General features: G+C 39.9%; 1 protein-coding gene across 3 annotated transcripts in view; it reads left to right on the top strand.

Annotated features, from left to right (window-relative positions):
- The window catches only part of AGPAT4 (1-acylglycerol-3-phosphate O-acyltransferase 4), an 82,242-nt gene that overhangs the window by 41,117 nt on the left and 24,675 nt on the right, over nt 1–16,450 (top strand). For all 3 annotated transcript variants that reach the window (XM_075267852.1, XM_075267854.1, XM_075267853.1), the window contains one exon: nt 12,572–12,741. In XM_075267852.1, the coding sequence (XP_075123953.1) occupies nt 12,572–12,741 (170 nt within the window). The remainder of the gene's footprint in view (nt 1–12,571; nt 12,742–16,450) is intronic.

The raw sequence follows: 16,450 nt of genomic DNA on the forward strand, positions 1-16,450 counted from the left end.
ATGACTGTATTACACATGGGGCACTCGAGGCCATTCTACTGAGATTGAGGGCCATTATACTACATGTGGGGGCCCTAAAGCCATCATATTACGTGTGGTAGCACTGAGGGGGTCATTACACAACTGTAATACAAAGAAAAAGAGCATGTCTGTGGCTCACCTGTATACAAAAATTGCATTTGCTAGATGGTGATTTCTTCAGGGTGCATGTTCAACTCCTGGACCGGAAAGGAGTGGCAGAACAGACCGAAACAAAAAAGGAAAAATCCGAAAGGTCTCTGAAGTGCATTAAAAAATAACTTTTAATAAATCAAAAATAGAATAACGTGACAAAAATACATTGGAAAAGGAAAATTAAAAAACAAAAAACTCCATAAAAAACGCTGACGTGTTTTGAGACTATAGTGTATCTTTGTCAAAGCAAGACCGCTTTGACAAAGCTAAAAGTTTTAAGACTGACTTAAGTTTTGATTTTCACAAAGTTTATTACTTCAGTGTTTTAAGACCTTTTAGTCAGATGTTTCTATGGTATACAGAAGTACAATTCTGAGCATTGCAAAAGTTTTTAAACGTTTGACATACACATCAGGTTTATGTAAAGACGCAATATTTATAGTGTCAATCCTTCTGTCGCCCTAGTATGCTGGAATTCAGCTCCTGGGCCAAATCCTGACGGATGGCAACCCATTCTTACCTAAACAGTGCTTGGAGTTTATCACAATGTGTGTTGGTCTACCGACTTTTTGAGGTTTGACCACAGATTGTCAATGGGATTGACATCTGGGAATTTCCTGGCCATGGACCCAAAATTTCAACGTTTTGTTGTTAAAGCCAGTTAATTATTACTTTTACCTTGTGACATGGTGCATCATCATGCTTGAAAGCATTCGCATTGTTCATCAACAAATTTTTCCTAGATGGTTGGGAGAGGTTGGTACTGGAGTATCTTTTAGATACCATTCTTTATTCGTAGCAGTGTTCTTAGGCAAAATTGTGAGTAAGGCCATTCACTTGGATGAAAAGCAACACCAAACATGAATGGTATCAGGATGTTCCACTGTTGGATTGCAGAAGACTCAATTTGGTGCTCACCTTTTCTTTTCTGGACTATTATTCTTCTAGAAGCCACTTGTCTCCAAAAAAAAACCAAAAAACAAACCAACACATCAAGAACAGACTGATGTTCTGCAGGAAGTACAGGAATATTTTCTTTGGTAAAGCTCCCTTCAAACTGTTTGGGATATCTGAAGTCCTCTGTCATCCCTACAGTAAAACAAGAATATTTCCTTCTACAGACTAAGCAGAGATCTTGAAAATGGTGAGGAATTGGGACACAAAGGGCTAGTTCACACGCACAGACCAAAAGTTTGGACATATCTTCTCATTCAATGAGTTTTCTGTATTTTCATGACTTTGAAAATTGTAGATTCACACTAAGGGAACAAAACTATGAATTAACACGTGGAATTATATACTTAACAAAAAATTGTGAAGCAACTAAAATATGTCTTATATTCTAGATTCTTCAAAGTAGCCACCTTTTGCTTTGATTCCTGCTTTGCACACTCTGGCATTCTCTTGATGAGCTTCAAGAGGTAGTCACTGGAAATGGTCTTTTTTTTTTTTTGTTAAACTGTAATTTTTATTGTTTTTTTCAATGAAGTTTTCCAACAAAACATATAGCATAAAGAACATCAATGACAGTAGAAATGCTCCAAAACATCTACAGCCGCCAGATCTTCCACCAGTCTTGCAGGAGTTCCCAGAGATGCTTAGCACTTGTTGGCCCTTTTTCCTTCACTCTGCGGTCCAGCTCACCCTAAACCATCTCAATTGGGTTCAGGTCTGGTGACTGTGGAGGCCAGGTCATCTGGCGTAGCACCTCATAACTCTTCTTGGTCAGATAGCCCTTACACAGCCTGGAGGTGTGTCTGGGGTCATAGTCCTGTTGAAAAATAAATGATGGTCCAACTAAACGCAAACTGGATGGAATAGCATGCCACTGCAAGATGCTGTGGTAGCCAGGCTGGTCTCTAATCTGAGCTGCTGTTAACCTGTGATTTCTGAGGCTGGTGACTCGGATGAACTTATCCTCCACAGAAGAGGTGACTCTTGGTCTTCCTATCCTGGGGCGGTTCTCATGTGAGCCAGTTTCTTTGTGGCGCTTGACGGTTTTTGCAAATGCACTTGGGGACACTTTCAAAGTTTTCCCAATTTTTTGGACTGACTCACCTTCGTTTCTTAAAGTAATGATGGCCACTCGTTTTTCTTAACTTAGCTGCTTTTTTCTTGCCATAATACAAATTCAACAGCCCACTGATGAAGCAGAGCGCGAAACAGGTGTCGGGGCTGTGAGGTTTTTTTTTTGTTTTTTTGTACTATTTTTGTATGTGGTGTCACTTTTATAGGTACTTTATCTCACACAGAAATGAGTCCTTTTTGAGGTGTTTATAGGTGGTAACTTGATGCAATATATACTCTTATAGTTCTAGAACATCTATTTACTCATAATGAAATTTTGGTAGTTTTGGGGACCCCATATTTATAAAGTGAAAAGAGATGACGGCTTGCAACACTCTTGTAAAATTCAATCTTTTAATTCATTCCATTAAAATATAGAAGAAATCACACAGAAAAAAGTGCAACGAAAAAACAGAAAAATGCCATAAAAACGCTAACGCGTTTCGGGGTGTACTGACCCCTTAATCATAGCGTGATTAAGGGGTCAGTACACCCCGAAACGCGTTAGCGTTTTTATGGCACTTTTCTGTTTTTTCGTTGCACTTTTTTCTGTGTGATTTCTTCTATATTTTAATGGAATGAATTAAAAGATTGAATTTTACAAGAGTGTTGCAAGCCGTCATCTCTTTTCACTTTGTTGGATCGTCTACCTCCTGGGTCCGGAGGTTTGGTTTGGCACCTCTGAAGTCTTTACATGTGGCGGTAAGCTTACAGCCCATTATTTTTTGTTTCTCTCACCCCATATTTATATTATACATATATAGGATTCCAGCTATTTTGGATTGATATTATATTACCTTACTAAGGACTATATTCTGAGCACTTGAAATACACTCCAACCATGTATTAACCCCTTGGATACCTAATCTATTTATTGTGAGACAACTTTAATTCACACCATAAGCTCTGGTACTAAAGGTATCTATATATATGTATTTAATGCATTCAATTGTTACTTCTTATCATCTAAACCAGGGGTCCTCAAACTACGACCCGTGGGCAGGGTTCTTCTGTCCGCTTGAGAAGTCGGACATCTTCACTTGCGGACAGGGAAGGACGGGCACGGAGTGCAAAAGAACGCACCCGATACCCATTGAAATGAATGACAGGTGTCACGGACACCGCTAGTGTCCGCTCCTAATGTACGTGACAGATTTTGAGCGGACACTACCTGTCGGACACCGACGGTAGTGTGAACGCTCACCAGAAAGGTGGGTCTGATTGATTAGAATTGTGTGCTTGTAAACTTAGCTTTTCTATATTAGAAATCATTCATAGAACCAGAAAACCCCGCTAATGTGGTAAGATATGACAATAATTAACAGATTACTCATTTCTTATTAGGCTTCACAGTTTGTCATTTATAGTCATTACCTTGAAGCAGATTTTCAGAATGAAGAGACTGAACACATGCTGGTTTTGTTTGTTCATCTGAAGTACCGCTATCAAGCAACCCTAAAAAACCTGGAATCGGTCATCTGCTGTGTGCCAACCTCCTTGGAAGGTGCATCTGTGAACATGTTGACAATAAATGAGTGCCTTGATGTCCTTTGGAATTAATGGTACTGAAATTATTACAGTTATTAGTATAAGAAAGCTGACCATTCTTTGATGTGAAGTTTAAGATCAGTTTGTTTAAAAACTAGCATTTCTGGATCAATTACATAGAATATACTTAAAGGGATCCTGTCATTAAAACTCATTTTTTTCTGCCTAACTCGTAGGAATAGCCTTAAGAAAGGCTATTCTTCTCCTACCTTTAGATGTCTTCTCCGTGCTGCCGTTCGGTATATAATCCGGTTTTCGTCAGTACGCAAATTAGCTGTCTCACAGCACTAGGGCTGGGCCCGAGCGCTCAAACAGCACTGGGGTCATCCCCAGTGCTGTGAGAGAACTCTCCAGCGCCACCTCCATCTTTTTCAGGAACGGGTCTTCTTTGCGTCTTCTTCCAGTGGTGGCTTCAAACTTCAAGGCCTTGGGCAGTCGACTGAGCATGCCTGCCGGCCACAAGATAATGATCGCTTACAATACTGTGTAAATGGCCATTTTCTTGTGACTGGCGGGCATACGCAGTCGGCTTTGCCCTAGGCCCGAGGCCTAGAAGTTTGAAGCCACCACCGGAAGAAGACGCGGAGAAGACCCGTTCCTGAAGAAGATGGAGGCGGCTGTGGAGAGTTCTCTTGCAGCATTGGGGACGCCCCAGTGCTTTTTGAGCGCTCGGGCCCGGCCCCAGTGCTGTGAGAGAACTAATTTGCATACCGTCGAAAACCGGATTATATACTGAATGGCGGAGCGGAGAAGACATCTAAAGGTAGGAGAAGAATACCCTTTCTTAAGGCTACCGTATTCCTATGTGTTAGGCCGAAAAAAAATTAGTTTTAATGATAGGATCCCTTTAATTATATACTGGCACAGAAAATGAAATGCTTTAGGGTAATATCTTTGCAATATTTTAAATTGATGTTAATGTAGGATAAAATATATTTTTATTAGGATGGAAGGCACATAGTTCTCTTGTGTTGAGTGAGAGGCCAAGAGAGATCACACACAAGGACTTAATATGGCATTAAAGTTAGGGCATATTAAAACATTTTAATAAAACTATAATAGAATTTAAAAACATCTCTAAGTTACTAGACTGGACTGTTTAGCTGAAACTTTTAATCTTCTATATAAGAAACAGGAAAAAACTTCTGAAACTATGCAATAAATGGTAGAATGTGGAAGTGTGTCAGAAAAAGTTTGCAGATAGGTAAATGATTCCTAAATTTCTTTAACTGATCATGAGGAGATGTTTTATCATGGAGATTTCTTACCCTTTGTAATGCTGGGTACACAATGGCTCATGTTTTCATTTTTCTCTTCTGTTTTAGGAATAGAAAAGTGAAATTAATGTCAGTGTTGGACCTGCCACATGACAGACACAAATGGCATCCAATGGACCCCATAGACTTTAATCTGGTCCATCTGGTTTTCATCACTGTGTCTATTGGTGTACTGGAAAAAGTAGTGCAGTATGCTGTGATATTTTTTCCTTTCGTTTTTTATAGTAAATAGCCTAGAGCATTGTTATTGTGTATTGTGGGGCTGTGTACATCTTCCCTTTTTTGTTGACAGTATGCATCAAAAAGATTTTTTTTCACATATAACTTCAACAGAAGTCTCTAATGTAAGCCTTGGTGACATACATCACCCATATGATACGGTTCTAAAAAACTTATATGGTATATTATATTGTACATATATATATATATATATATATATATATATATATATATATATATATAATTATATTTTTTATTTTTTATTTTTTTTTTTTTTTCTCGTTGGACCTCTGTATAGGAAGGTGCAGTCTCCATTGCTTACATATACAGTTGAAAAATTGTATGCCAACAGACGTCAACTGAGGGTTATAGGACACTTGGCCTCTGACAAATAAATGGAACAGATAAATTTGACTTAGACTAAGGCCCCACTTAGCGAACCGCAGCCAACAAGCAGGAAAAAAAACACAAAGCATTTCGGCAATGATCTATGCACACTTTTTGTGAAAAAGATCTGCGGATGAGTTTTCCTCTGCGAACCTTCTGTTCTTATTATACAGAAACCGCCAGCATTTACATAGGTATTATTGGCATGTTACGATTTACAAAAATGCATAGTTTTTTTTTAAATCGCAACATTTCTGCTGCGGATATTTTTCTGCAGTGTGTGGATGGGATATTTAGCCAGTATCCCATCCATTTTGCAGGTGCTGTAGAATTTCCACAGTGGCCAAATTTCTGCATTTCTGCAAGATGGGTCCCCAGCCATATACTGCAGGAATATTTACCTGCTTATACAGTACATTAAATGTATTGTACACAGTGTGCAAGCAGCAATTTTCTCTCTGCATGTTTCATGCGGAAACCACATGGACCCCATTATAGTCTATGGGGTCTGCAAGTTTCCTTAGGTAGGCTTTTTTATGTGTATAGGTTTCCGTTCGGGGGGTCCCCAAGCGGACTTCTCGAATGGAAACCCAAATGCAGTTGTGAACCGGGCCTAAGTGATATTAGTTTTGAGGGGGTTTTTTGTTTGTGTTTTTTTTTTAATATAGTTTCTGGTATACTAAAAATACTAAAATGGTTAACACTGAGAAGTTCACTTGAAAATTAAAGATTAGAGATGAGCGAACACTAAAATGTTCGAGGTTCGAAATTCGATTCGAACAGCCGCTCACTGTTCGAGTGTTCGAACGGGTTTCGAACCCCATTATAGTCTATAGGGAACATATACTCGTTAAGGGGGAAACCCAAATCCGTGTCTGGAGGGTCACCAAGTCCACTATGACACCCCAGGAAATGAAACCAACACCCTGGAATGACACTGGGACAGCAGGGGAAGCATGTCTGGGGGCATAAAAATCACTATTTCATGGAAATCCCTGTCAGCTTGTGATTTTCGCAAGCTAACTTTTTCCCATAGGAATGCATTGGACAGCGCTGATTGGCCAGAGTACGGAATTCGACCAATCAGCGCTGGCTCTGCTGGAGGAGGCGGAGTCTAAGATCGCTCCACATTCAGGTCCGATCTTAGACTCCGCCTCCTCCGGCAGAGCCAGCGCTGATTGGCCGAAGGCTGGCCAATGCATTCCTATGGGAATGCAGAGACTTAGCAGTGTTGAGCCAGTTCTGCTCAACTACACCGTGTGCCGGTCAGCCCATCAGATGTAGCAGAGCCGAGGGTGCACTAGAACCCTTATGCACACTCGGCTCTGCTACATCTGATGAAAAATCACAATTACACACCCGATAGAGCCACAAAAGTTATTTTTAATAACATTCCTACCTAAACAAAGGTTATCCCTAGCTATCCCTGCCTGTACAGCTATCCCTGTCTCATAGTCACAAAGTTCACATTCTCATATGACCGGATTTGAAATCCACTATTCGTCTAAAATGGAGGTCACCTGATTTCGGCAGCCAATGACTTTTTCCGATTTTTTTTTTTCAATGCCTCCAGTGTCGTAGTTCCTGTCCCACCTCCCTTAGCTGTTATTGGTGCAAAAAAAGCGCCAGGGAAGGTGGGAGGGGAATCAAATTTTTTTTGGAGTTTGCCACGTGATGTTCGATTCGAATCGAACACATCGAACAGCCTGATATCCGATCGAACATGTGTTCGATAGAACACTGTTCGCTCATCTCTATTAACCCCTTCCCGACATTCGCCGTAATAGTACGGCGCTGCTGGGAACTGTGTGCGCACCATGCACAGCGGGTGTCAGCCGTAATACACGGCTGACAATGCCCCGTAACACCCGCAGTCGGAACCGGGTCCGATCGCGGGTGTTAACCCCTGATATGCCGGCGATCAACATGACTGCCGGCACCTCCGGGGTTCCGTTCTAAAATGGTGCCGATCGGCACCCCCCGCGCCGGTTTCGGGGGGTGCCGGTGTTCGTAGGGGGCAGCCCGGGGTCTGATCAGTGACCCCGGGTCTGCCCCTTCACTTACCCCGTCCTCGCACCTGGCTGATCCTGCCGTAAATGAAGCTGTCAGCCTGTGCGTCTACACAGGCTGACCGCTTCCTATACAATGCAATACACGTGTAACACGTGTATTGCAGTGTATATGTAGTGAAGCGGTGATCAGCCGATCACTGCTTCAATCCCCCATGGGGACAGAAAAAAAAAAGTTAGAAAAAAGTAAAAATAAAAAAGTTAAAATAAGTTTAAAATAAAATAGAAATAAATAAAGCCCCAAAAATCCCATTTTCCCCATATAAAATGTTTTATTATGTAAAATAAAGAAAAATAGAAAAAAACATACCCATATTTGGTATCGCCGCGTCCGTAATAACCTGAACAATAAAGTTAAAACATTATTTAACCCGAACGGCGAGTGTCGTAAAAAAAAAAAAAACGTAGAAAACCGCACAAAATAATGATTATTGACCACCTTTCCCTTACAAAATGTTCAATAAAAAGTAATCAAATGGTCAGATGAAAACCAAAATGGTACCAATAAAAAGAAGAGGTCTTCCCGCAAAAAATAAGCCCTCAACCAGCTCTGTCTAGCGAAAAATAAAAACGTTATGCCTTTCAGAAGATGGCGATGCAAAAATAATTGATTTTTTTCCCTGAATTGAATTCTATTCTGCACAAATAGCAACGCATTAAAAAATCATATAAATGAGGTATCGCCGTAACCGTACCGACCCGCAGAATAAAGGTAACATGTTACTTATGCTGTACGCTGCACGGGAAAAAATAATACTAAATAATAATACAGCAGCGCTGATCCCCCAGAATGCCCCTCTTCCCCTGTCCGCGTCATAGGAGCTGGTGGGAAAATAGAATGGGATTTGGTGTACCCAATTTACTCCGCACAGCTTACACATTCACTTCGGGGTTACTAATGCTCGCTACATCACTTGATAAATTCTTTGAGGGGTGCGGTTTTCAAAACGGGGTCACTTTCTAGAGATTTCCACTGTTTTGACTCCTCAAGGGCTTTGTAAATGCGACATGGTTCCTGAAACTGATCCCAGCCAGATCTGCCCTCTAAAAGCTCTTTGGCGCGCCTTCCCTCCGGCGTCTCGCTGTGCGTCCATAGATTAGTTTACACCCGCAAGTGGGGTACTATGGTAGTCAGGAGAACTTGCATAACAAATTGTGGGACGCGTTTTCTCCTTTAACCCCTTGTGAATGTGCAAATTCTAGGGCTAAACGAAAATATTAGTAAAATAAATTCAAATTTGAAAATTTCACCTCCATTTTGTATTAATTCCTATTAAGCACTTATAGGGTTAAATTACTAGGTATATGTTGTTTTGGCTTATTTAAGGGGTGCAGTTTTGAAAATGGGGTGATTTATGGGGGGCTTTAGTACAAGGGTCTTTCAAAACCCCTTCATAACTGGATTAGTCCCTTAAAAAATGGGTTTTGGAAATTTCTTGAAAATTTTGAATATTGTTGTTTCACTTGTAAACCTTATAATGTCTGTAAAAATTAAAAGGGCTCCTAAAGTTTGATGCCGACATAAAGCAGAGATCTGGGACATGAGATTTATGATATAATTTTGGCGGTCTGACTATCTGTATGTAATGCACATCATTTCAAACTTTATAAAATGCATATTTTTCAAAATTTCCACCAAATTTCCAATTTTTTCATAATTAAACACAAAACATATCAACCAAAATTTACCACTAACATGAAGTACAATGTGTTACGAAAAAACATTCTTAAAATCACTTTGGTAAGTTAAAGCGTTCCAAAGTTATTGCCACATAAAGTGACACATGTCAGTTTTGAAAAATCGAGCTTGGTCAGGAAGTCAAAAAGTGCCATCGGCGGGAAGGGGTTAAAGATGTATGATTTTTATTTTTTACACAGCATCATGACAGTATGTGTTGAGATATTTTTATTCAATTTATAACTACATCAGATGTAGCAGAGCCGAGGGTGCACTGGAACCCCTGTGCACACTCAGCTCACGCTAATAGAATGCATTGGCCAGCGCTGATTGGCCAATGCATTCTATTAGCCTGATGAAGCAGTGCTGAATGTGTGTGCTTAGCTCAACTACTCCACCGGCGTAGTTGAGCTAAGCACACACATTCAGCTCTACTTCATAGGGCTAATAGAATGCATTGGCCAGAGTACGGAATTCGACCAATCAGCGCTGGCTCTGCTGGAGGAGGCGGAGTCTAAGATCGCTCCACACCAGTCTCCATTCAGGTCCGACCTTAGACTCCGCCTCTTCCGGCTGAGCCAGCGCTGATTGGCCGAAGGCTGGCCAATGCATTCCTATGGGAATGCAGAGACTTAGCAGTGTTGAGCCAGTTCTGCTCAACTACACTGTGTGCCGGTCAGCCCATCAGATGTAGCAGAGCCGAGGGTGCACTAGAACCCTTATGCACACTCGGCTCTGCTACATCTGATGAAAAATCACAATTACACACCCGATAGAGCCACAAAAAGTTATTTTTAATAACATTCCTACCTAAATAAAGGTTATCCCTAGGTATCCCTGCCTGTACAGCTATCCCTGTCTCATAGTCACAAAGTTCACATTCTCATATGACCCGGATTTGAAATCCACTATTCGTCTAAAATGGAGGTCACCTGATTTCTGCAGCCAATGACTTTTTCCGATTTTTTTTTCAATGCCTCCGGTGTCGTAGTTCCTGTCCCACCTCCCCTGCGCTGTTATTGGTGCAAAAAAAGCGCCAGGGAAGGTGGGAGGGGAATCAAATTTTTTGGGAGTTTGCCACGTGATGTTCGATTCGAATCGAACACATCGAACAGCCTGATATCCGATCGAACATGTGTTCGATAGAACACTGTTCGCTCATCTCTATTAAAGATGTATGATTTTTTTTTTTTTACACAGCATCATGACAGTATGTGTTGAGATATTTTTATTCAATTTATAACTAGCACAATTGACATGCGGCTTCTCTAGTCATGTTTATTATATAATATGTGTTATTTCAACCTGTGCCACTTTCAAGCTGAAATATGGAACATACAGTACTTGTAAATGTATATGTTATGCAAATGTGCATAATCCCCCTCTGCAATACATTGTAGTGACAAAGGGACAATATTCGCTGTAACCTGTGCTGTGGTTCCATTCTGTTGTCAGTTTTTCTGTTCTGTCGAAAAACTGCTAACGGCCAGGGCCGCATATTGTGAAATCACTGCAGCATTTTACATTACCTGCAAAGTGGATGGAATTCTGGCTAATCCTATCCACACATTTCAGATAAATATCGGAAGCGGAAATACTGCAATTTTAAAAAACATTGTATTTTTTTGTAAATCGCAGCAGGTCAGTTATACCTATAGAACGGCTGCCGTTTTCTGTACAGTTATACTAGTTTTTTTTTTTTTTTTTTTTTTTTTTTTTTAAAAAAGCTCTTCCTGTTCATTTTTTTATTTGAATTGATACTATATCAAAAAAGAGAACCCCCCCCCCCCCAAAAAAAAACAAACAAACTGAGAATCTCTATTGCAGTAAGGGTGTGGGTTGGTGGTATGTTAGGGTAGGATATAGGTAGTAACATTATATGTCATTTTTTTTAGTTTCTGTATTTAAATATGTGGTGTATTGTCAATCTGGCAGTGGATGAAATTATGTCCGTGTCGTGCATCCTTGTTCTAAGTGGAATAAGAGGTGATGTTCACATCACTGCACTGGAATCCTTTCTTTGCGCCAGTTCACACGGAGTTAACGTGCTCGCATTCTGGCACGTATACACGTTTCAGAATGTGAGCGCTCAAAACAGATCACATTCATTTCAATGGGTTGTTACGGGCGTATAACGCGCGTAATTTTGCGGCCGCAAAATTACGCGTGCAAAATGCGTGTTATACGCCTGTAACAACCCATTGAAATGAGTGTGATCTGTTTTGAGCGCTCACATTCTGAAACGTGTATACGTGCCAGAATGCGAGCGCGTTAACTCCATGTGAACTGGCCCTTTAAAGCTGATGCCCCACTTTGCAGAAACACAGTTTTTTTTGTTGTTGTTGTTGCAGAATAAAACCCATTATTGACTGATGTAGAAAGTCTATATGGCGGTCACTGACGGGTTAAAAGGCTTTTTTTTTTTCTCTAAATGATTTTTGCATGGGAGTTGCATTTGACTGAAAATTGTGAAAATATGATCTTAGAAATTTGATCAGGCAGAACAATTGGCATGGGATGTATGAGTATGAGATTGACGTAAGACAGTGGGGGACATGTTAGTCATGTCACACAGGTTTGATTTAGCAAAATGACAGCATGACCAGTTGAAGCTGCTGTTCGCCACCGTAATCGCATTTGTTGATCCAAGATTCTAAGCTTATAACTTGACTTTTCAGTAACTGAAAGCTTAGTTAATGGCAACATAGCAAATGCCATTTTGTGATGCTACACATGCTGGAGTAAATTTCGGGTAGAAAAAATACTTGACAGATTCCCCTTAGGAGAAGGTAACTAAAGAGTGAAAGCCAGTGTTATGTAAAGTTCTGTCATCAGATATGCAGATACAATTGGCACCAAACTAAATAGAAAAATGAAACGTTCACGTATTTGAATGTTTATTCTAAGGTTCAGTTGCTTCAAATGACTGGAAATGTTTTGGAATATTTCTGTTGTGTTTTGTTTTTTTTTTGATTCGTGTGTATAATAAAATCCTGTTGTTCTCATAATCCCAGTACATACAAAGTTCTCTATCAGTAAAAGGTATGAAACATTGTAGATTAGATTTTAGTATAAAATAACTGTATAAAAGAAATGCTTGACCTGTATATCATGTAATTAATTTAGTTTTTTGTTTTTTTAATCTTTTACAGAATTGGTGATGTTGCTGGAATGGTGGTCAGATACTGACTGCACACTATATACAGATACTACCAACTATTGCAAATATGGCAAAGAGAACGCTATAGTAATTCTCAACCATAACTTTGAAATTGACTTTCTTTGTGGTTGGAACTTTTGTGAGAGATTTGGTGTTCTTGGTGTAAGTATCCATAGTCCATTATATCTTAAAGTGGTCAGCAAACTCCAGTGTATACTTTAATATCTGTTTGCATCCATTTATATTCTGTCACAAGTTGTCCCTTACAGTATGCAGAAACATAAGAAAGGGAAAATGGGTCCATTTATTGTGGCGATGCTATTATATTGAGCCTTTCAGGCCTCACATAAAATATTACTAAAGCCTGCCAGTTTCTGCATGTCTCACATTACATAAAGATAATAGCCATTATGTGGTTTTTAAAAGATCATAGATTGCTTTTAGTTTGCTGGTGGAATATATTTTTTTCCAAGGAATATAGTCACATTTATAATGACTAAGTTTCAAGATCTTGTGAAGCAAAAAGGGATATGGGGCAGCTTATATGTTCTCTTTTTGAAGTGTCAAGTTTTGCTGTTCTTTGTATCTCCTCCTGCTAAGTGGATGCTTAGTTGCATTATCTTTTGAGCCTCTGGTGTTGCCGAGTGTAAGTATTTAAGGTACAATACAATGCATGCAGCATACGCTATTTCTGCTACTATGCATGTATATTTACCCCTCATACCTAGAATTATAGGTAGCGATTAAACTCGGTCTGTGCATGTCTTATTCACATCAATAAGAATATTTCTCCACAGAGTTTCACAAGCTTCAGACAACATTTACTTATTTCCAAAATAATGCTTAAATAAAATACATCAGACTATGATATTCATAGTAGTCATGTAGTTTTGAGTCCAGTGTATTCATAAGCAGAGATCCCTAAAACCTAATCTTGCCCTCTTTACAGTGGTTGGCTTGCTGCTATATTTGTGTGTGTGTGTAGGGGGGGGCACTCTTCTTATGAATATATTGCTTTGTTACGGATTTCTTGGCATTATAAAGGGTCAAAATTATGATGAAAATATTACTGCTTTGTCTCAACATGACCTGACTTTTCTAGATACGGCTGTGTCCTCGTCTTTTCCTTCTGCGAGGATGCACAACTTTTTGTAGTCTGAGGGCCACTTTGCTAGATTCCTAGGACTGTAGTAAAGCTTAAAGGTGTATTCTTATCTCAGATGTTTATGGCATAACAACAGTATAGAACCTAAAATCTGAGCTCCATTTGTAGTGAAGCCAGTAATTCAGCCCCCCTTCCCCACTGCGAATGACATTTTTGGATTTTTCTTTTAAGTTGCCCTAAAAAAGCTTCCTACCATGCCCTCCATTCACAGTGCCAGCCACCTACATATACATATACATTCTACATATTAAGAATGCATCATTTCACATATTCAAATTATCTTAACACAGACAGGCATGTCTGATGTAGACAAAAAGATCTCACAGGCTGCAGGTTGTGCACTTGCTTTAAAGTATTTTTGAAAATGGAGCATTCTCAGAGAATTAATATTAAAGGGATTTTGCACTATTAGGACTTCAATATGTCTACGTAAACCATTGTTATATCTTATACCAACACAAGAGGTGTACTACTTAGCCAAAGCGGTACACAATTATGATCTTTTGATGTGCATATTCAAAGCATGTGATCATTTTAAACATAACATTTGAATATTTTTGTTATATATGGATGCTTTCACTTCTTACTCAAGATATCCAGTTGGATGTAAATGCGCATTGTTTAGGGGGTAGTGATGCTAGTCGAATAAACTGTACACACGTTTTATTATAACAGACAATCGGAGATCTCTCCTCACTGCCGCTTAACCTATTGCAATGTTTGCTGTCAGTCATTTTGCATATCTAACAAAGTATTTTCTTGATTTATGCAAGAGAAAGGATTAAAGAATAGCTAATCTTTCAAGCCACTTTAGGTTCTTCTGGCAGAATTTGTGGCATTAATAGATATTGTAACCAGGGCCACGGAGCTGGAGTTGGGGTCTGTTTTGGGTCAAGTAAGAATACAAAAAAAGGTACAGACTCCGACTTCAAAATAAAATGATTAAATAATGCAATTATCAATATTATAATATGTATACCGTATTTTTCGGACTATAAGACGCACTGGACTATAAGACGGTTTTAGAGGAGGAAAATAGGGAAAAAAAAATATTTAATATATGGGAGTTGTAGTTTTGCAACAGCTGCAAGGCCACATTGACAGGTGACCCTGCAGCTGTACGGGGACACATAGAGTGTTTTTTTTTTTTTACGGGGCCAGATGTACTTTTTAGTTTACCATTTTGGGGAATATCTTATTGCTTAGATCACCTTGTATTGAAAAAAAACCCGGCGGTTTATGATATATGATTTTCTACTGTTATATATATTCTAGGGAAAGGAGGTGATTTAGAACTTTTATTTCATATTTTTATTATATATTTTTAAAGCTTTTTTTTTATTTTTTTTTTTACTATTTTATTCCCCCCCGGGGGCTTGAACCTGCGGTCACTTGATTGCAAGTCCCATAGACGGCAATACAACTGTATTGCCGTCTATGGGACATTCTGTATATTAGTATTACGGCTGGTCATAGACCCAGCCGCAATACTAATATAGCAGTGACAGGCCTGTTAGCCTTCATTAGACTCCCGGCTGTCACCCGAACAGGTCGGCTCTTGCGATATCGCTGCGCAGGAGCCGACCTGCAACTTCACAGGTACGGGACCGGCCCCGGGGGAGAAGGGGCCACCGATACTGACCCGGCATCCGCTGTACTAGAGAGGCAGATGCCAGCGAGGGATAGACGCTGGCACAGGTGCCGGGGCCTGAGACATCGCTGCGCTCCTCTGCCCTGCATGAAGCCAGCGGCGGGGGGACGGAGGAACGGAATAGCATCGCCCCTGCCGCTGCTGGCTTCATGCAGGGCAGAGGAGCGCAGCAATGTCTCAGGCCCCGGCACCTGCATCTATCCCTTGCCGGCATCCGTCTCTCTAGTACAGCGGATGCCAGGCGCCACATTCGGACTATAAGACGCACCCTTCTTTTGCCCCCAAATTTGGGGGGAAAAAAGTGCGTCTTATAGTCCGAAAAATACGGTAGTTCATTGCATATTTACTTTCTTCTGAATTTAGTCACTAGTTTTATCCTAAATTAGAGGAACTTTAGGGTCAGTTCACACGTGAACCGACCGCATGGGTTTTGACACACAGAGAGACGCGGCGAGCCGCGTCTCTCTCTGGTCAAAACCCGCCTGCCGCGACCATTGCTTCCGCCTGAAGATAGGACATGTCGCTTCTTTTATCCGCTTTATCAATAGTGGATCTCCGTACAAGATTTCACAAAAAGGGACCAAGACTTGTTAATAAAATATTTGGTGCTTTTACAGTATTAATGTCACAAATGCTGACAGGTTATCCAAAGTTGTTTGAAAGTTTACTTCTGCTCTGCCAAGTGTTGCTACCTTTAGGGTTTCTATCACGTTTATGGTTTGTATAAGAGGTAATCCTTCTTATCATATGCCATGTTTGAGATGGTCTGCTGCATGTCACAATTATTAACCTTGGACGATATATTTGCACCTAATTATTGTTCTGTTTTCAGCCTATGAACTGAGTACCCAATAAATTATAAAATATAACATTTGACTTTTTCCAGTTTTTTAAGCATATTAGCTTTACACTTAAAAAAAACAACTATTAGAGTTTACTGTATATATTACATACTATATTATGTTTGCAATTTTAATAATACATGAAACAGAAGGTTTTCACCTAGAATGATTGGTATGTTTCTTATTAAAATATGGCTGTTGCATACAGATTAG

This window comes from Leptodactylus fuscus, chromosome 3, assembly GCF_031893055.1.
Source record: "Leptodactylus fuscus isolate aLepFus1 chromosome 3, aLepFus1.hap2, whole genome shotgun sequence".
Lineage (NCBI taxonomy): Eukaryota > Metazoa > Chordata > Amphibia > Anura > Leptodactylidae > Leptodactylus > Leptodactylus fuscus.